This window comes from Plecotus auritus, assembly GCF_963455305.1.
Source record: "Plecotus auritus genome assembly, chromosome: 1".
Classification (NCBI taxonomy): domain Eukaryota; kingdom Metazoa; phylum Chordata; class Mammalia; order Chiroptera; family Vespertilionidae; genus Plecotus; species Plecotus auritus.
The window spans coordinates 93200329-93221166 of record NC_137770.1 but is presented as its reverse complement, the minus strand read 5'-3'; the positions used below and the strand labels follow the sequence as shown (position 1 = coordinate 93221166).

The window sequence follows — 20838 nt, the reverse complement described above, 5'->3', positions numbered from 1 at the left end:
ACAGAATATGTAGAGGCATACTTAATTTATCCCAAATATTTATATGGGGATGTAAAGTCCAATAAAAACTATAAGTACTTAAAATATAAAGCAAACAAGTACATAAAAAGATTTCTTTTCCACCTGCCTTTTCAGGGAATATTTTAGCTAGAGTTACACCTCATGGGGTAATAAGGTGCTATTAATATATAACAGACTTGGGGGAACAGTGTCTCTCCTTAGTTGTTGGCTCAAGTATAAAAGTAAAATAGGTTACTATTTCCATTTTTATGAGTATAATTATTATCAAGTCATTAAAACTATGAAATAATTAAATTTCATTACTACTCTTTTACTGTTTAATTTTTACCTACTAAATATTAGAATTAAGCTAGAAGAGACAAAAAAGAAAAAAAAATATATATATATATATACAATGTTTGCAAACTTTAGAGCCATTGGAAATATCTGAGTGCATGATAATTATTCAGAAGATGGATAGTTAATATAATGTAAATACAGCCATATGTCTCAGGCCAAATAAAACTGCCCATGGGTTACTGATGGTGCTGGGTCCTATCACTCACCCTACCAGGGGTGGGCAAACTTTTTGACTCGAGGGCCACAATGGGTTCTTAAACTGGACCGGAGGGCCGGAACAAAAGCATGGATGGAGTGTTTGTGTGAACTAATATAAATTCAAAGTAAAGGAGTGGAGGGGAGAGCAAGAGAACCCTCCGCTCTTTCAGCTCCGCGGGCCGGATAGAACAGCCGAAAGGGCCGGATCCGGCCCGCGGGCCGTAGTTTGCCCACGGCTGCCCTAGACCAGTAGTCAGCAAACTCATTAGTTAACAGAGCCAAATATCAACAGTACAACAATTGAAATTTGTTTTGAGAGCCAAATTTTTTTAAACTTAAACTTCTTCTAACGCCACTTCTTCAAAATAGACTCGCCCAGGCCGTGGTATTTTGTGGAAGAGCCACACTCAAGGGGCCAAAGAGCCGTATGTGGCTTGCGAGCCGCAGTTTGCCGACCACTGTCCTAGACAATTCAGATGCTAGTCTATTATTCCAGTTGACTTTACATGAAGCAATCCGGCTAGCCATGGTCTCTAAACAATTATTAAATATCTACATTTTTTCAGGAAAATTATCTTCTACAGAGGTTCTGGTGTTTAAAGGATCCGTAGACAAACTTTAAAAGAATGGTTAAGTTTAAAAAGGGGGAAATACACTGAAAAATAAATTTATAAAGAAAAACCACCAATACTATAGGCACGATATAGGCAGGCAAATACTGGTAAAATCACAAGGCTGTTTTTAAATAAATCATAACAAAGTGAGGAAGTTCTGGATTAGGTGACAGAGGCTGGTAAAATCCACAGTCTTCAATTCTGTGGATGTTGACTTAATGCAGACTCATCACTATTATGAAAAAAAAATAATTGGAATTTATCCCTTTTAGATCTCAGGCCATTTCTGTATAGAAAGGGAAACACCTCTCAAGGCACGAATGAAAAAGAATATAAATGCCTGCCTACTCTAGTGAGCTGCTTCTTATCTGTTACCTCATGCCTACCAGTGCAAACTCACCGAAAAAGTGGAGATTAGTGAGGATAAAACAATACAAAGAGTAGTTCCCTACCCTGCGCCTCCCACTGCATGAACTTTTGACATATCAGCAAACTCTTCCTTTCTCTTGCTGCCGCTGGTGTACTGCTCGCTGTACAGCTTGAGGGACATCTGCTCAACAGCATCTCTTTGTGCTTCCAGGTAGCATAGCTGAACCTCGGCCTAGAGAGAGAAACAAAGCGGAATTGCTGTTTTAATCCAGAAGGAATGCATTTCAAGTGAGGTGTAACAACTCAAAGAATGGGAATTGTTCATATCATTATACTGCTCCTTTTCAGGTTGGATTTAATGGGATCAGCTGGGCATATTCCAGAATTATATTTTAGATCTGAATCTTATAAGTCCCTCCTTAAAGTAGGACCTGAATAAATGAACTCTCAGAAGACTCGGTAAATATCACAAAATATCCCTGAGATCATAATACTGTATGATGAGACTTTACATAAAAATTCTGTGAAATTCCTTAAGAATATTCTTCCTTATATTGCCACATATGTAACATTTATTTTTTAAAGACCCTCCCCCTCTAACCCATACATTTGCATGGACACATATTCTGAATGCTTCTCATTATCTTTCCTGAGGAGAATAAAAAAGCCTAGTACTAATTCTAATACCTCTTCAATAATGATGACAGACTTCCTTTATTACATTTTTTTGTTCTCTGTATTATTGTCTTAATAATTTTAAAATAGAGGGAATGGTGTTTTTGCCTATGTGCAGGTTTGAACTGTTAAATCTCTTATAGTTATGTGGGCTTGCTGTAGTAAGGAGAGGTAGTAAGTTCACCATGCTGTTTTCTATCAAACTGAGGACAAAAGAACGCTGAATAATATTTGGCATGAAAATGTATTAAATAGATGCTTTATCTATTTCAGCTGTTGTGATCTCTGTGGCTGCAGGGTTCCCTAGTACACCAGATGAGGCTGGGAATGAAGTGTTCTCGGTGGCATGCTTGCCCCTGCATGCATGCATGGCAAAAGGGGGGAGGCAATGTTGAGTTCATGTGCTCTGCAGACCAGAGGAACTCTTATTTTCTTTTGACACACTTTACTAAATCCAAGAACATCCACTGACATTTATAAGCCTTAAAACTGCTACTTCTTTATATTTTAACTAGAGGCCCAGTGCATGAATTCGTGCACAGGTGGGGTCCCTCAGCCTGGCCAGTGATCAGGGCAGATTGGGGTCATCTTGCCCAGTCCCTATTGGGGCGATCAGAGTCGGCCGGCCGGGGGCAAGGACCATGGGAGGTTGGCTGGCCGGGGGGAGTGACTAGGGGAGGTTGGCCAGCCAGGAGAAGGGATTATGAGAGGTTGGCTGTGGGAGTGCACTGACCACCAGGGGGCAGCTCCTGTGTTGAGCATCTGCCCCCTGGTGGTCAATGGAATTATAGCGACTGGTCAACCAGTCTTTGGGTTGTTGGGTCATTGGGTCATTGGGTCATTTGGTCACTGAGGCTTTTATATATATGGATTACATATTCTCCTAGAAAAACAGTTCTGGGTCAGCTATTGGGTAGTTGCCAGAATTCTGTAATATGTAAGAAAGGTCAAGTCAGACACAACCTTCTCTTTGTGTCCAGAGCCAACCACCACCTTTTGCCTAGTCTCTAGTTTTATAGACTCAACCTGGGAGGAGAGTGGAGTGTTATTATAAAGTGTCAGCTTCTTAAAAGTGCAACTCAGGACTCAGTAAAGGAAATGGGGAGCATATGAAATCTAAGATATCAATCCATTCTAGAGTTCCTACGTTGTTGCTTTCCACAAGCAGTTAATCATTACTGCTCAGACTGCCAAGGAAGAACTTTTGAAAAATACTAAAATTACTTTATTCACATAACTGAAGTTTCAGAAATCAGTTAAAAAGTTCATGTGAACTTGCCCAAACTAATTGGCTTGAATAAGAATAGACTCATAAGAATTATGTCAAACACTATAAACAAAAGATAATGTTTTATGGAGCATATTCAGTTTGGAGGAGAAGGGTGTGGCTGGTGAGAAGACACAAAGGAATTTAGCACCTTTATTAAGGATGACAAATAAGAGGAATGGAGCATGTTAATGGCATTATAGACAAGTCTCAACCAAGAGACATGCAGATATCATAGAACTTGGAGGAATAATACCTAGAGACCTAAGAATGGTTTTTAAAGGGGGGGGGGAGGTATAAAATTGAATATAGGAAGTCAGTGATTAGAAAAAAACAATAAAACATAGCTCTCAAAAGAGCACACACCATATTATGTGATTAAATATGAGATAACTGAGAGATGTTGAACAATAGCCAAAGAGCTTAAAAACAATAATTTTCCCAAATGCCATCCCCACTCCACTTCTCCCCTCATCAAAGCTATCGGGATAATGAGGAGGTTGTCCCACACCAAGAATTCTATTGGGAACCCCATTAGAATAATGATTCTGCACCATAAGGTGCCGAGGGGCATGTTTGATTCTGAGAGGTTCCTGTTCGTTTTTAACCATCCTATGGTAACAAGCTTGTTCTGGGTAATGATCTCACAAATGAGTGTTACTGGTCACAAAAAGGATCATAAAGAGGGATATTGACTTAATGCAGACTCATCACTATTATGAAAAAATAATTGGAGTTTATCCCTTTTAGATCCCAGGCCATTTCTGTATAGAAAGGGAAACATCTCTCATATAACACGGATACATGGAAAGGACTTCAGAGAACAATGCTGAAAGCAACTTGAAAGATAATTAGTCACCCAACAAAAATGATTGAAATGTTGCAATCTAAGACTTTTATTGCACAATATTTCACTGGCATTTGACATAAAAAAAACTTCCCGGCACAACAAGGAGATGAATTAGATGGCCCAAGTCTTTCCTATCCATCTCTATTTCTATCTCTGCTTTCAGTGATTCATTCCTAAACATGATGATAAAGATAGAACCAAAGTAGCTGCTTCTGCTAAGGTTGAATAGCTTTGCAGTTTAAATATCTCTCTAAGCTGGCTTCACTTTTCTTCATACTATATCTTAGTCCAAAGGTAAATTTTTAGGTGGGAGATTTGAAGAAAATGCAGTTCTTACAAAAATAACATTGAATATTTGATTAAAATAATTTTATTTATTAACATTTATGATAACAGTGGATACCTTTAAAAGTTAATATATTTTACAAATGAAAACTTAGCCTGATTAAATAATATTACTGATGTGTAACCAACAAGATTTGGCAACTTACTCATTAAGGAAAATAAGAAGGAACAAGAGGGAAGACCCACCTCCCATTTCCTGGGAGTAGGCGTATAAAAAGAGCAATGCTATGGTAGATGGAACAAATAAGCTAGATTTGATCAGGTCTTTTGTTTGAGGTACTGATGGGATACACAAAATGAGATATTTAGCAAGCAAGTAAAAATATTAAGACTGAAATATAAACTTAGAGGCAACAGTTGGCATTGAGAGATGAAATCAGAGTGCCCTGGAAGAGAAGATATGATAGGGCGAGAAAAAGGATCCGTTCTCATTTACTCTGGTCTAAGCCTGAATTACAGCTTGACTGACCTAATGAGATGGATTCTCAATCGCTCTTCCTCCATCCTTCTTCCCCATCCCCAAATCCACGATATAGATGGTTCATCAACTCATCTTTTGCATCACATCTGGGATCACTGCTTGTTTAATGGCTTAATTCTGGATGTCTTTTCTTTATTATACTCTCTTCTATGGCTTCCAATGCCATCAATATAGTAATGGCTTCCAATCCTCTCCTCTGAGCTCCACACTAGATACCTAAGCAACCACCTGACATTTCTACTTGGATTTACTTTAGGTATAACTGTTCCAAACAGAACTCTCCATTCTCATCCTCCCTCTTCCCCCAAAACATCCTCTACTTAGGCCTTTCCTTTTAGATAATTGGCCTATCTATTGCTCAGGTCAGGAACCTAAAAGTAATCCTTGACTCCTCCTTGTCTTCATTTACCACAGCCAGTTACTCCCTCAAATCGGTTCAATCCTCTTCCAAAATGTCTCTCCAGTCTGTTTTCCAGTCTGCAATGTTGCCAGGCAGATCCAAGCCTGCAGCATCTCTCCCTTGCAGTACAGCAATTATCTCCTAACATGTATTTCCCCGCACCCATTGCTGCCCGGTCTCTTCCTTTACAGTGGCTGGAGTGGTCTTTATAAAATACCAGTTGGTTTCATATTACAATTAGGCCTAAAAAACACACTTCTCCCATGACCCATAAGTTTTGGTTCCTGCCTACCTCAGACCTCATGTCTCCCTCTCAGACCTACTTACCTCACTCTTGATCACCATCCCCTGACATCCTTGCATTCTTTCTGTTCTTTAAACAGCTTTCCTGTCTCAGGATCTTTGCGCATATTGTTGCCCTTCTCTAGAACATTCTCTTGATAATGTCTTCTCATCCTTCAGCTCTCAGCTGACATGTTACATCTCAGAAAGGCCTTCCCTGACCACCTTATCAAAAGTAGATCCACTTTATCTTTCTCTATTTTGGAACAGTGGTAATTTCCTTAACGGTACACATCACAACTTAAATGTTTGTGTTTGTTTCAACTTTTCCTGTCTCTGTCTCAAGACTCCACATTCTACAAAGGAACTTTGTTTTCCATGTCTCCTTTGCCATTTTATAGTCCCAGTTATTTGCGGAGCCCCTACATGTTCCAGATATTGCCAAACCTTTAACATAATGTATGGATTCAACTGTGCCCCCACCCCTTTGTATGTTCAAGCCATAAACACCAAGTGACTGTATTTGGAGATAGGGTCGTTAAGGGGGTAATTAAGGTTAAGTGAAGTAACAAGGGTGGGGCCCTAATCTAATAGGAATGGTGTCCTACAAAGATGAAGCGTAGGACACATAAAGAAAAGGTCCTCTAAGACACAGTAAGAAGGTGGTCACTTACAAGCCAGAAACCAAACCTGACAACATCTATATCTTGGACTGCCAGCTTCCAGAACTGTGAGAAATCAATTTCTGCTGTTTAAGTCACCATCTATGGTATTTTGTTATTGCCACTCTAGCAGGCTAATCCACATAGAAAAATTAGAAACATGCCGTTTCATCTGAGGTTTAATACAATTGCTTTGCTGCTTATCATTAGTAGCATGTCTTCCCCTTTATTTTGTATGCACCTGGAGCCCAAATCACTAGAGATATACCTCTTCAAATTTAGATTACAAATTAATAATTTAGTCAGAACACAAGACACAGTGTTCTAAAATATTTTATTTAAATTTGGCTTGGTGTGTGGTGATCCAAATTCAATGATCTTTGGAGCCTGAATAATTACTCAACTGTCTACTTCTCTCTAATATTGTGTCTAATAACAAGGTAGCTAGCCCATGATAAATTTGGGGGAGTCAGTTTTAGTCATTCTAATAATCTTTAAGGATTAAACACATAATCATTTTTATAAGCGTATACAGAAATATGCCTTACCCTTACCCTAAAAAGCACTAATTTAGTTAAGAAATACCAATTATCTATAATAATAAAAGTGTAATATACTAATTAGACCAGGTGTCCTTCTGGATGACCTTCTGGACAAAGCCGGGGCTGCAAAGTGCCTGCCAGCGGCTGAAGGGAAGCCTGGGTCCTGGGTACCAGAGGATGGCAGCCAGGGGAAGGAAGGCCTACTCTTGCACAAATTTCGTGCATCAGGCCTCTAGTTTCATTATAACTGCACATCCCAGAATCCTGTTAAGTGTCCTAATAATGTTAAAGTTAATTTTACTTTCTTAACTCATGCCTCTGTAGGTGTACTTCCTAGCTTCCCACCATGTCTTCCCTCCTGCTTGCATCTGGGCCCATGTTCTCTGCCTCCCCTCCTGTTTCCGTGGAAATCGTCCAGACTTCTAAGACCAGTCCCCTGCACTTGTGTACCATACCCCCTCTTAACTACACAAAGATTATTCCTCCCACAGCAAATTGCCCTTCTCTCCTAAATCATTTTCTGCTCTACTGTATTAGTCACATTAGTACATTAGCCCCCCCCCCCCCCAAAAAAAAAGTCTTTTCCATGTAAGAAAAAAAAGAAAAAATAATCTCTAGATGGCAGTTGACATCAACCTATCCTCTGGCTTTATCTATACTCAATATGTCTAATTCCTCTCCTATTTTTTCTTGAACACACTTCAGTTAAGCGTTTGTCCACATCCCCATGCCAGCGTTCAGTCCACATCCCCATGCCAGCGTTCAGTCCACATCCCCATGCCAGCGTTCAGTCCACATCCCCATGCCAGCGTTCAGTCCACATCCCCCATGCCAGCGTTCAGTCCACATCCCCCCACATCAGCTGTCAGCTCCAGCAGGGCTGGTAGACACTTACTAGGGGCATTTGGTCTTGTTGGCAGACAGCTCAGTCCCTCACCTCTCTAGAGTCTTTGCTGAAATGTCATCTTCTCATTCAGGTCTTCTACAATCTTCTACATAAGACTTTTTAACTCACCCCTACCCGCAGCAGTCCCTATCCTCCTTCATACTGATTCACCACATTTAGCTCTGGCCAAAATTTACTTTGCATTGTCCATCTTCCCCACCCGCCATGGATTGGAAGCCCCATGAGGGCAGCAACTTGTATCTATGTGTTCATTGCTATAGCCCCAGCACTGAGCACAGCACATGGAATGTGACAGCCACTCTACAAATTGTCTGAATAAATTTTACCGAGTTAAAAAATCTGAAGTGGTTTAAAATGTACAAAGAAACAAAACAGAGTTGGAGTCCGTAGCCTCGGCTTGCCTTTTAAAATCATTGGCTTCATTCTCCCTCAGAAAGATTATTTTTGACACAAATAAAAATTATGAATATATATATATATTTTTTTCTAGGGTATATATTAAAATATATACTTTCCTCTAGGGAAAAAGAAGAAACGCTTCTTTAATTGAAGAATCATTTGGTAATGTGTTGTTCTGCTAACAAAGTGATCTTACATACTGCACATTATATTAGAAACTAACCATGGTGGTCACACACATACAGAATGAAACTTCAGCTAGTGTCCCGTGTGGCAACCTTCACAATCTATTTCAAAACACAGTTTTAAGTCTTTAGGTCAGGGGCTTGTTTTAGCTTCAGAAAATCTGATTTTCCATTAAAAAAAGAAATAGTCATTTGAGCTTTTGGAAAAGACATTAACAATGCCATAGGTTTTGGGTGTGTGTTTTTTTTGTTTTGTTTTGTTTTGTTTTGTTTTGTTTTGTTTTTTAATTAGGAAATTGAACCCAGAAAGAAGGATTTCTTTAAAAAGTTAATGATATTTATACTTTAGGAAATATTTTAATATAAGTTATTTGGAACAGTCCACACTAACTCAGGACAATCACAGGATCCTTCAATATAATAGGTGAGAACTGTACTTTTTCTGGCAATCATTTGTCATTGGGGGATAATTTCCTACTTTTACTACACAGTTTTGTTTTTTTTAACCTTTGATGCAGTATCTCTAAGCACATGCCTTTTTCTCTTCTTCCTGGTACAAATATTTAATACCAGAGGCCCGGTGCATGAAATTCGTGCATGGGTCGGGTCCCTAGGCCTGGCCTATGATCAGGGCTGATCTTTGGGGTGACCAGCAGGGCAATCAAGGGGCCCCCACTGGCACTTGCCTTGGCTGGCCTGGCGCCGCCCACTCACCGCCCCACCCACTACCCCCCACTGCCGCTGCTGGTCCAGGCCTGCGGGCTATGGGCAGCTCCTGCATTGAGTGTCTGCCCCCTGGTGGTCAGTGCACATCGTAGCAAACAGTCGTTCTGCTGGGTTTTTGCCATTCGGTCGATTTGCATATTAGGCTCTTATTATATAGGATGCTTTCTCTCTTTTCTCCCCATAGTATCCCTCTTGCAGCTGGCCCAGATTGCTTCCTTCTGGAAACACCTTCAGGCCTCAAGGCCTTGACAAGCTCTTTCAGGGTTGATTAGAATCTACACTTTGAAATCTCCATTCTTTTATTTATCAGAGTTCCCCATACTCACTCTAGGATTTAGAGTTGTCACCTTTACAGTGTTGGGGATTTTTGCCCTAAGATCCTGGTTATCTATAATAACATAATCATAATATGCAAATCAACTAAATGGCTGAACAGTGGAACAACCGTCCTGACAACCTTCCAGACAAAGCCGGGGCTGCGAGGGCTGAGGCAGCAGCCAGGGCGGCTTTGAGGGCCAAGGCAGCCGGGGCTGTAAGGGCCTGCCCTTTCATGAATTCCATGCATCAGACCTCTAGTTTTGTATATTTTTGCTGTTGTAATCATTGCTGGTGGTTCGTAATTTCCAGAGATAACTCATCTTAGGGATTGAATTCAAAGTGGATTTCTTTTGTCCAGAAATGAACCCTCTGAAGACATTTTTTTACATACTCATGATTAGCTACATTCTGGCTAAATACAAATAACATTTGGTATTACAACGGATGAGAATCTCACGTTGTTCTTTAGTCCCTCGTGCATGACTGAATGGGGTACTGTTCTTTAGCCCTGTATTTCTTTAGAGTAAAGTTGATTAAGAGCCTCCATTTATTCATTTAACAAGTTTATCCTGAGAATCTCTTATGTGTCAAATGTTGAATAAGATACACATCTGGGTCAGACATGGTGCCTGCCCTCAGGGAACATATAACCTAGAATTATAGAAAAATTATACTAAATAATAGGAGCTAAAATATGCATTTAATATTATACTTCAAAAATGTTGCCAAAGAAACAATTTGTTTGTTGGAATGTTCTTTTTACCATTGGATAAGAGAGTCATAAAAGTACTTAAAAATATATATTTTTCCCTTTGTTAAAAATTAAATATATATAAAAATTTTAACAAGAATATCAAATCTATTTCAGTATTATACTCAACAAAGACTACTGTAGATACTAGTCTCTGTACATTAGGATACAAAACTTCTATGAACATATTGGCAGCCCCAGAAAAGCTAGCTTAGGTTCTCAAGGTTTTTTTATATTTATATTCATGGATAACTAATTCAGGACAAATGCAAAAGATAACTGATTTAAGTAAAAAATATAGTATTTATATCTTTAGAAAGTAATCTTTATTTCTATTGACTTGATGCTATTTACAAACCATTTAAGAACATTCACTATAATGTTTAGAAAATATAATTTTAAAAGTATGTCCTTCAATATATTTGTTAAATAGTAAGTAAGCAACTTTACACAAATCAGAAAAATTAGCATCAATGTTATTTTCATTATTTCTTCTGCATTTATTTGTGTTAAAGAAAAATGTCCTCTTCCATTTTAATCATAGAGGAGATATTTATTAACAGCAATACATCCACCTAACACATATAAAGAACGAATACATTATACAAGTGCATCTGTGGAGAGCCTCATCCACCACTGTCCTGCTTGTCTTTGTAATGCAAGTAGTTAAAGTCATTAAAAATTCAGCATTTTATGTCATGAGCAAGGGTGGGAAGAGAGGGTGATTACACTGTGCCGACTGGAGGGGATGATTAGAATTCCAATGTTTCTCCATTACTGTTTCCTTAGCAAGTTTCTGTACAATGACACAGGCATCAAGTCTGTGTTTATATTCTATGACTGTGTTCTTATTCCCATCTTCCAAATTTCACTATAGCAAATCCTTATTTACTTTCTGGCAGAAACAAAAAATTAAAGATGTATAATGTGAAGACACAATCTTAGCTTCTCTTGCCCTGCAGGACTGGCGGTTGCTTCCCACATACAATTATGCTGGCAAATGCAGCTATTAACTCTATCTGACTATACCATGCACTCCAGCTCCTTTGAAATTCTATAGAGTACTGGTCCTTAGATGGTGATAGAAAGGAAGGAATGAAATAGGAACAACAAGAATTATTTTACATACTAATAATAACAATTTAGTTATCAAAACAGAACTGAACAAGTGTGTCTTTATACTGTTCTTTTAAAAACTTAGCCTCCTAGGGTTCTAATAATCACGGCTCCTGGTTCAGGAATGCACAGCAGCACTCGGCCCAGTGCTATATCCTCATTTCAAAGAGAATCATTCAAACCGACATCCATCCTGTCAAGAATCTCGACTTTGAGCTGCTAATGTAGAATAAAAATCAATATAAATTTTGATCATTTGATGAATATTTACTTCTTGCTTTAGTGTTTGGGGATTTAGAATTGAAAAGTGCTGAATCAAGTCATTTTATTTTTTTGTGTTTGTGCCAACACCAATTTACTACCCTCCAGAAAGTTCCGGAACAAGATGTCTCAGGTGGCATGAATGTGGGTTTTTCCTGTCAATCATAACAGTGTGTCAGTAGGGAACCATAATCATTTCCCTTTCATACTCTCAGTGTTCCAAAAAGGAATATTTTGATTACTTCCCTGGAAAAAGTAAACTTTCTCATTTAGACACACTACTGTAAGCCTGGGTGCCTGTTGTTTTTGGCATTCGGCTGAGCTTAAAGTGATATGATCTATTAAAAGTTAAACACTTTATCTTTGGCTCTAAGGGTAGTGCACAAAAATAAATAAATAAATAAATAAATAAACAAACAAACAAATAAATAAATAAGAGTTTCCATATGGAGTCCTCCTCAAGCAGCATTGAGTGTCACCCCGAAGGCAAAGAGCTTTCATAGAAGTGCTATCTTTTTCCATGCAGTTTTTGTAAAAAACAAACAAAAAACAAGAAAATATCAACTAACTGCTCTAGTCAACAGAACTTCATAATAAAAAAGACTTTACATTTTTTTTATTATAAATTAAAAGAAAATGCATATAGACAAGTAACTCTAAAAGAACTTAGAAATGTGATTCCTATGTAAGGCTAGTTACATGAGTAAAACAGCATGCCATCAACTCCATTATGATACTTTGATATCTATCTATCTATCTATCTATCTATCTATCTATCTATCTATCTGAGAGAGAGAGAGAGAGAGAGAGAGAGAGAGAGAACAAGAGTATTATTCTTACAGAACGCTTCCATCATGATTTTTTAAAGAATGATCTTTCCCAATTTGAAAAAACCTAAACTAATTGCAAGTACCAAAGAGGTAAGCTATTCTCATTTAAAAAATAAAATAAAATCTTACATAAGACATAGTGGCAGAAGATTCCATATGAAGGAGACATTTTTGTTGTTTCCTTATAAATTAAATAGAAATGGCAGCAGCTGCCTTTCCCAAAGATGATATAGCCCTGGACAATCACTAAATATTATGTAGACAGATGTTTTAAATAAAATAAGTATTTAGATCGCTAGATACCTTGCTAGATATGAAGGCAATTATAGGATGTCTTTGTTAAATTACATTTTTCATTTTTGTGAGGGAAAAAAGAATTGTCCTGGAAACAGCACCAACAGGAAATGATCCTATATCTAAAACAGCTGGAGACTGTAACTAATATAAATTTACTTGAAAATAAAAATGCCGTGTGCCTCTGGAGACATGCAGTAACATGCCATAAAAACAGATGGGAATATAAAAGTATTTAAAAGGAGGAAAATATATTTTATCTAGATATTATACTGAGAGGTGATTCACTGATAAATAAGAAATATTTAAAGATGAAAACAGAAAGGAAGTCAAGAGTCATTTTAAACTTAGATATTTTATTTAAAATCATATTTGTAGGAAATATCAAAATACTTTTTTTAGGAAAAACCCTTTGCTTTTCAACATATTGGTTATTATCAATTTACTAAAGTCAATGAAAATGTAAAGGTGAGAATTGTGTTTAATTGGGAAATTCTAATGTTAGCAGAGGATACTTACTATGAGTAAGGCAAGGACCCCTGATGTTGGGTAAGAATATTCCAGTAAATCTCAATGCCATATGTAATAGCCTCCACACAAAGGCTCCCACTACCTTTGTGCACCCTCCCTCATCCCCACTCTTGCTAACTGTTGAATTAGAAAGATACCTGATATACTAATTCATACCAAATATTCACAGGCATTGACATGTTAACACTGTGCCCACCTTCAAGTTCATGAATTTCATTATTCTTCACTTAAGTATTGAAATGCATGAATCTGCAATGTAAGTTTAAGAAAGGCTATGGGTGGAAATCTATTTTCACAGCAGGGTGAGAAAAGCCTGGAAAAGACCCCCAAGTCTTGCATGTTCACCTCCCTCATCTATTCCTAAGACCCATACTGGCCTGGTTCCTAGGAATCTAAGGCAGAAGGAGATTGTGTGAGGCTGGGATTTCCGGTGGGACCCCAATCTGCACAGCCAGGGAAGAGCACAAAGCTTCAGAAGTTAGTTTATGCATGTCAGTGGGAAAAGAGACCCAACAAGGAGGAGAGTGAAATGAGAATACAGGCAGAGGGAAGAGCAAGGAGAAAAAGCTAGTGTATATTATAAGTGTGAAGAACATTTATCACAATAGTGCCCACAGAACCCAAAATGAAATATTCTTAAATGAAATTTTGACTTAAACAAAATTCTTTTGTAGGTTGAAGGTGCAATATCTTCAAAAATAAAGCTCTAAACCCAAATTAGAACTCACAAATTTGCTATAGGTTAAATGTTTGTGTCCCCCCAAAATTTGTGTGTTGAAACCTAACCCCCAATGTGATGGTATTAGGAGGTAAGGGTTTTTGGTTAATGGTTAGATCAGAAAGGTGGAGCCCACTGACATGGGATTAGTGCCCTTACAAGAGACCCCTTTAGGGCTCTCTCCCCCTTCTGCCATGTGAGGACACAATGAACAGGAAGCAGGCTCTCACCGCAGAGAGAGAGAGAGAGAGAGAGAGAGAGAGAGAGATCTATATGACAGTGACACATCAATCAGTTGCCTCCTGCCTGTGCCCCAACTGGAGCTGGATCAAACCTGCAACCCAGGTACATGCGCTTGACCAGGAATCAAATCCGGGACTCTTTGTTGGTAGGGCTGACACTCTAACAACTGAGCTACACTGGCCAGGGCTGCTTAGAGCTTATAAAGATTGGTTTATTGCTTAGTTTGTTCCTGAAAATGCTTAGTAGCTCACTGCTATTATATCTGGAAGAGACTTAAAAAAATACAAATACACATTTGTTTTCCTCTTCGATGGCTTCATTCCTACCCATCAGGCATACTTTTATTTTAAGTAAGCAATAGGTTAAACACAATTATATCCCCCTGCTTCCTCCTCACTTCTGTTTACCTCAATTATATATTTTCCTATTCTTTATTTTAGTAACAGAGTGAAAATGTGAACTAGTTGTATCTCCTAAGTCAGTGGTCGGCAAACTCATTAGTCAACATAGCCAAATATCAACAGTACAACGATTGAAATTTCTTTTGAGAGCCAAATTTTTTAAACTTCTAACGCCACTTCTTCAAAATAGACTCGCCCAGGCCATGGTATTTTGTGGAAGAGCCACACTCAAGGAACCAAAGAGCCGCGTGTGGCTCATGAGCCGCAGTTTGCCGACCACGGTCCTAAGTCAAAAGATTAATTATAAAAGAATCCCTAAACATCACTGTCCAATGCAGACAAATTTCAACAGATTGCTCCATTATTATTCTATATTTCCAGTATTCTATATGCCCTTTTATTGACAACACAATGGTAGGTATTAGATACTATGCTTGCAATCTCCTTAAAGGAAATATCTGACCTCAGCCTCAGCCAGTGTATTGTAACATATCTCTCCTTGGGCACTAGAGTCTTCCAAGGCCTGCCTTATCTGGCCTTCATTGTTCATCACTACTCCTGAGTTGCTCTCATCCTTCCACACACATTCTAACTATGCTAGGCTTTCTCAATTCCCTGAATGAGCCTAGCTCCTTCCCACCATGGACATGCTGTCCTGCTACTTGGTATATTGCTCCTTTCTTCTTCACATGGTTATCACCTTCATAGCCTTTAGGTCTCATACCCAAAAATTTGAAAACATTTATTCACAAAGATATATGAACCCCTGTGTTCACTGTAGCATTATTCACAGTGGGTAAGGCATGGAAACAACTGAAGTGTCATTCAATAGATGATAGGATAAAGAAGATGTGGTACATATATACAATGGAATACTATTCAGCCATAAGGAAAGATGAAATACTGCCATTTGTGACAACATGGATAGATCTTGAAAATATCATGCTAAGTGAAATAAGTCAGAAAGAAAATGTCAAGCACCATAAGCTTTCACTCATATGTGAGATATAAAACTTAAAGCAACAAATGAACAAACAAGAAAAACAAACAAAAACTCATTGACACAGGCAATAGTATGGTGGTTACCAGAGGGAAGTAGGGTTGGGGGTGGCAAAGGAGGTCAGATACATGGTGATGGAAAATTTGGCTTTGGATGGTAGGCACACAATTCAATGTACAAATAATGTGTCATAGGATTGTATACTTGAAACCTATATAATTTCATTCACCAATGTTACCTCAATCTATCCTATCTAATAAAAGGGTAATATGCAAATTAACCATCACTCCATCACAAAGATGGTGGTGCCCATAGCCACAAGATGGTGGCGCCCAATCCTCTCAGCCCCGCCAGAGTCCCCCAGTCCTGGGGGGCAGCTGCTGAGAGCGGGCAGTGTGAGCGGCCTGGTGGAATGCTTGCTTCATCGCTGCGGTGACAAGGCAAGCATTCAACCCCGGCCGTGGAGGGCCTCTGGACAGCAGGCACAGAGTGGCGGGGGGGTGGGGAGGGGGCGAGGAAGACGCTTGCATCATCGCACCAGCGACGAGGTAAGCGTTCCGCGCCTGGCCGTGGATGGGCCTCTGGACCGCGGAGAGCCTCTGGGCAGCAGGCACAGAGCGGCCAAGCCCGCAGAGAGCTGCTGGTGCACGGATTCGTATGCAGGGCTTCTAGTTTAATATAAATAAATAAATAAATAAATAAATTAATTAATTAATTAATTTTCCTTACTTTGTCATCTTATCTAAGATACATATCTCGTATTATTCTCTCTCTCAGGTCTTACTTGTTTTCTTCCTAATATTTACTATATCTTACAATTATATTTGCTTGATTGAATGATTCTTTTGCTTATTTACATGTTTATTTGAATTTGTGTGTGTTTTGCTTATTTCCTTTTTCTGATCCGCATCCCACTAAAATGTAAATTCCACAGGAACCATCATGAAGAGGCTCCCTTTTGGCAAATTTGGGACAATCTAAGCAGCAAAAAGAAGAATTATTGTAGTTGATTGTAGCATTTTGAATAAATAGTAACCAACCAATCTATAGTAACTTGAAAGAGAGAAAGAAAGAAACATCACTATGGAAGGTGACTATTAACACTAACTCCTTACCCCAAACATTGGGAAGTAAAGAGGAAAACCTAGGTATTTCATTTGTGGTTTTAAAAAGAAACTGTAGTTCATATGAACTGGACAGAAGGAAACTTTATAAAAAAAATATGCCAGTTAAAAAGTGTGAAAGAGAAAAATAAAATTAGAAAACTGCCATTTTACAGCCCCTCCAAAAATAAATGATTCCAGCAAAAGTCATCAATGGAGTCTAATACCATTAAGCAAACCTTTAATGGAGAACTAAATATTCGCATGTCAAAGAATTGCCCCACAGATGTCCTGCTAATTAAAAGGGAAATCTTATCTCTACGGAGAAGGCATCTGGCTGTCACCACTTTAGCATCCCAAACAGCAGACAACCTGACACGATAAGATACCTCATGAAACACACATGCCAAAAATGTTTAGCCTGTAGGCAAGCAAGCCTCTAGACCAAATTTCCAGTTTACAGGAAATAGGGGAGAGGAAAAAGTTACAAGACACCATGAAGAAACAATCAGACAAATCTGGAATGTAAAACATTTCACATGACAATTCACCTGTTTCTTCAAATTGGTAATTCAAGGTTGCTGGGACCTCAGTTGTTTTTTGTTGTTGTTGTTTTTGTTTTTTAATTCTCACCTGTGAATATTTTCCCATTAATTTTTATAGAGAGTGGAAGAGAGAGGGAAAGACAGAGAGAAATATCGATGTGAGAGAAACTCATCGATTGGTTGCCTCCTGCACGCACCCCGACCAAGGCCTGAGCCAGGGAGGAGCCTGCAATGGAAGTCATGCCCTTTGCCCTTGACCGGAATTGAACCTGGGACCCTTCAGTCTGCAGGCTGATGCTCTATCCACTGAGCAAAACTGGCTAGGGCTGGGATCTCAGTTTGAGTGAAGTTCTGAGGTAGAAAGAAAGGGTCAGAATAAAAGATGAGAGTGGGGAAATAATTTTATATCAGCATTAAATGCACTGCTGTCTTCAATATACTACTTCACATCTTAAGAACCAGCCCTAAGAGATAACTGTATATAATTTTTCATGTTTCTATTGATTTTTAGAAGGAGAGGAAGGGAGAAGGATAGAGAGAGAAACATCATGGATCGGCTGCCTTGTGCATGTGCATGTGCATGCCCCCTTCTGGGGATCCAGCCTGCAACCCAGGCATGTTCTCTGACAGGGAATCAGGAATCAGGAATCAAACCAATATGTCTTGGTTCCTGAGTCGACTCTCAACCACTGAGTCACACCAGCTGGGCAAGATAACTATATTTTTAAAATATGATAAACAACTTGCTTTTTAGTCAGAATCTATGCCTAAAATGAAACTCTCTATCGTTTAATTGGACATTTAAAAAGAACTATAAGATTTCATATTTTACATAATTAGATGTTTATATTTTATAGTTCCATCCCAAATAATCTATTCTCCTATGAAACAAGTATTGATTTAGTCCTGTTACTTGAACCAGTTTGCAAATTAACAAGTTAATTGGATGTGATAATCCCAGTTTCACTATCTCTCACCTAAATCAGCTCACTATTCACTGGGTACCTGGATAAATGCTTAACTCATCATTGAGAATAACGTTCTGCTTGATCAGGAATCACTTGAAAATAAGATATTGATAATTTGATAATAAATTACATTTATACTTTTATGGCTTATGTGATTTCACATACGTTTTCTCATTTGATAACTAGAACAACCTTGAGTTGTGCTCAGGTAGATGAGGTATTATTATCCCCTCTGAACAGATGCAGAAGCCAGAGATCAAATAAATTATTTTATCCTAAGTCACATAGCTAATGAGAGGAAGAGCCAGGTCCGGTGCTTCTTCTACTAACCATCCCAGGTACCTCTCTGGCCAGCAGTCCAGCAGCCATGACTTCCAGTCCCTAGCCCGTCACTGACTAAGGCAACTGCAAGAGCTGGGGTGTGGCACGAAGCCCTGTGGAAGGTACCCACATCAGTCACTTTCTGCAAGGCTCAATGTTCCTTGTCCTGTGATTCTTGGACTCAATCAAAACTCTCTACTATGTTTAAATATCATTCATGATTTAGTGATGAACCAAATATGTTCCTAAAGTGGATTCCGGGTCTACGTAAACCTCACAGACACCTTTTAAAAGTTTGTTCTTTTTGAGCACTTGGGGAAAAGCAAATTAACTTTGTATAATTTTTTCCCTGTAATATTTCCCAGGCTTCAAAGCCACTTATTTTCAGAAGCCCCTCAAATGCCTGAACTAGAATGTAGTGCTCCATCGACTCCTTCCTCCTAGCACCAAAACATCAAAGTTTCTTTCCAGGCTTTTTCAGCGATTCCCCCACAATCAGAAAAGGCCCAGAACACCCATTAGGTTGTCACTTCCTAGCAGATGTTTTCCAGCTGTTCCCAATGTCTTTCTGTTAATGCTTTGCCATCTGCCGCCTTAATGGTGCCACAGTGGGGAACGGATGCTTTGGTGACTTTGCTCTCAAGTTGTAAAACCTGGACCATTGTCTCATCCGGGGCAAGTCTGATCTGCTTATCTGTCACATTTCTACAACTAGTTGTTGCACTTATTCCATCTACCAACTAGTCAGCATTGAGCCAGTTGTGACATAAAGAATGTGAGCTCTCACAATCACATCTAAGCCTGCATGGCCTTTCATTAATGGACACACTCACTTCTCATATCCAGCAATCATACGTCCTGTTATCGATGTAAGCTAACATCTCCTTGCGCAATCAATACTATTCCTTTTTACCTTAACTTTTTAAACCAGTATGCCAGTACCACATCAGGACAGTAAGCAAGTATGTGCCTTTTGTGTCACCTTGACGATTACACCTTGCACATGGAAATGTTATGTTCATTTGATACCCTTTACAGCTGAATGAAGACAAAGCCTGGTCCTCTGAGATGGACAGTCAATTGAGTCGAAGTCTGCCAAGGAAAAGCAGTAACTGGCACTGATTTCCAGGGGCTGTAAGTCAGTCTGTGATCTATTTGTGTATGGTATGCTTATTGAGGAGATTACCTCTCTCTTCAGTTGTGTAGAGTAATGGAACTATTTTTCTGAAACGGTGATTTTACTAGATGTCAAGAAGGTTAGCACCATTAGCTCCTAATCCTTCCCAAAAACCCAAAGGGAAAAGTTGTTATTGGGACTTCAGCAAACATGACAGTGAATTCAGGAGAGTGGTTATGCATACTAACAGCAATACATGTCTTCAGACATGTATTTATATTTCTAACTCATTATTTTAAGATTCTAGCCCACCATATGATAACCCAATGTGCTATCTTCCAAGATAAAGCAAGCTTTCTATGGCTCTCTTCAATGAGTAGCTGATTTAAAGTATGTGTACTTATGGTCACAAGCCAGATCTGCGTGCAGAATGGTAAGATTATAAACCCGGGACTGAAATAGGATATTAACATCATCCGTGCCAGCATAAACACATCCTCTGCTCTCATAACACTGACTGTTTTATCTTGAACAAGCGGCCTCTTCCCTATGCCAGCTCATTTTTAACTGAAATTAACAAAAATATCTATCTTTTATTGGACAAAGCTATAAGATCCCAAGCAGTAACTTCCTGCGTTACTTGGAGCAGTCGTAAAGGTAGCAACAGTGCAACTGTCATGCACTAAAAGGGAAAAGTTCACTCATCTCCACTTTAGTCAGTAAATGTATTTAGTTGTTTTGCAAACACTTAAAGAGTGTTTTCAGCTACAAAACATGCTAGCATTTGATAAGGTGTGCTGGTCCTTGTAAGGGATGAAGCCAAGGCCTTTCAGGAGCTTCTATTTAGCAAAAGACACCGAAGTAACAAGGAATCTACACTAATAAAAGAGAAAGATGCAAATTGGCCATACCTTCATGATGCCCACCAGCCAATCTGGAGTGAGTATGCAAATTAACCCAACAAAGATGGCGGGTTAATTTGCATATGCAGGCGCCAAGTGGCCAGGGGCAGGGCGGGACTCAGGTGTTTTGCACCGCCCCAGCAGTTCCGGGCCTGTG

General features: G+C 39.0%; 1 protein-coding gene across 3 annotated transcripts in view; it reads right to left on the bottom strand.

Annotated features, from left to right (window-relative positions):
* Positions 1–20838, bottom strand: part of AKAP6 (A-kinase anchoring protein 6) — a 495085-nt gene that overhangs the window by 132707 nt on the left and 341540 nt on the right. For all 3 annotated transcript variants that reach the window (XM_080685020.1, XM_080685019.1, XM_080685021.1), the window contains one exon: positions 1625–1773. In XM_080685020.1, coding sequence (XP_080541146.1) covers positions 1625–1773 — 149 coding nt within the window. The remainder of the gene's footprint in view (positions 1–1624; positions 1774–20838) is intronic.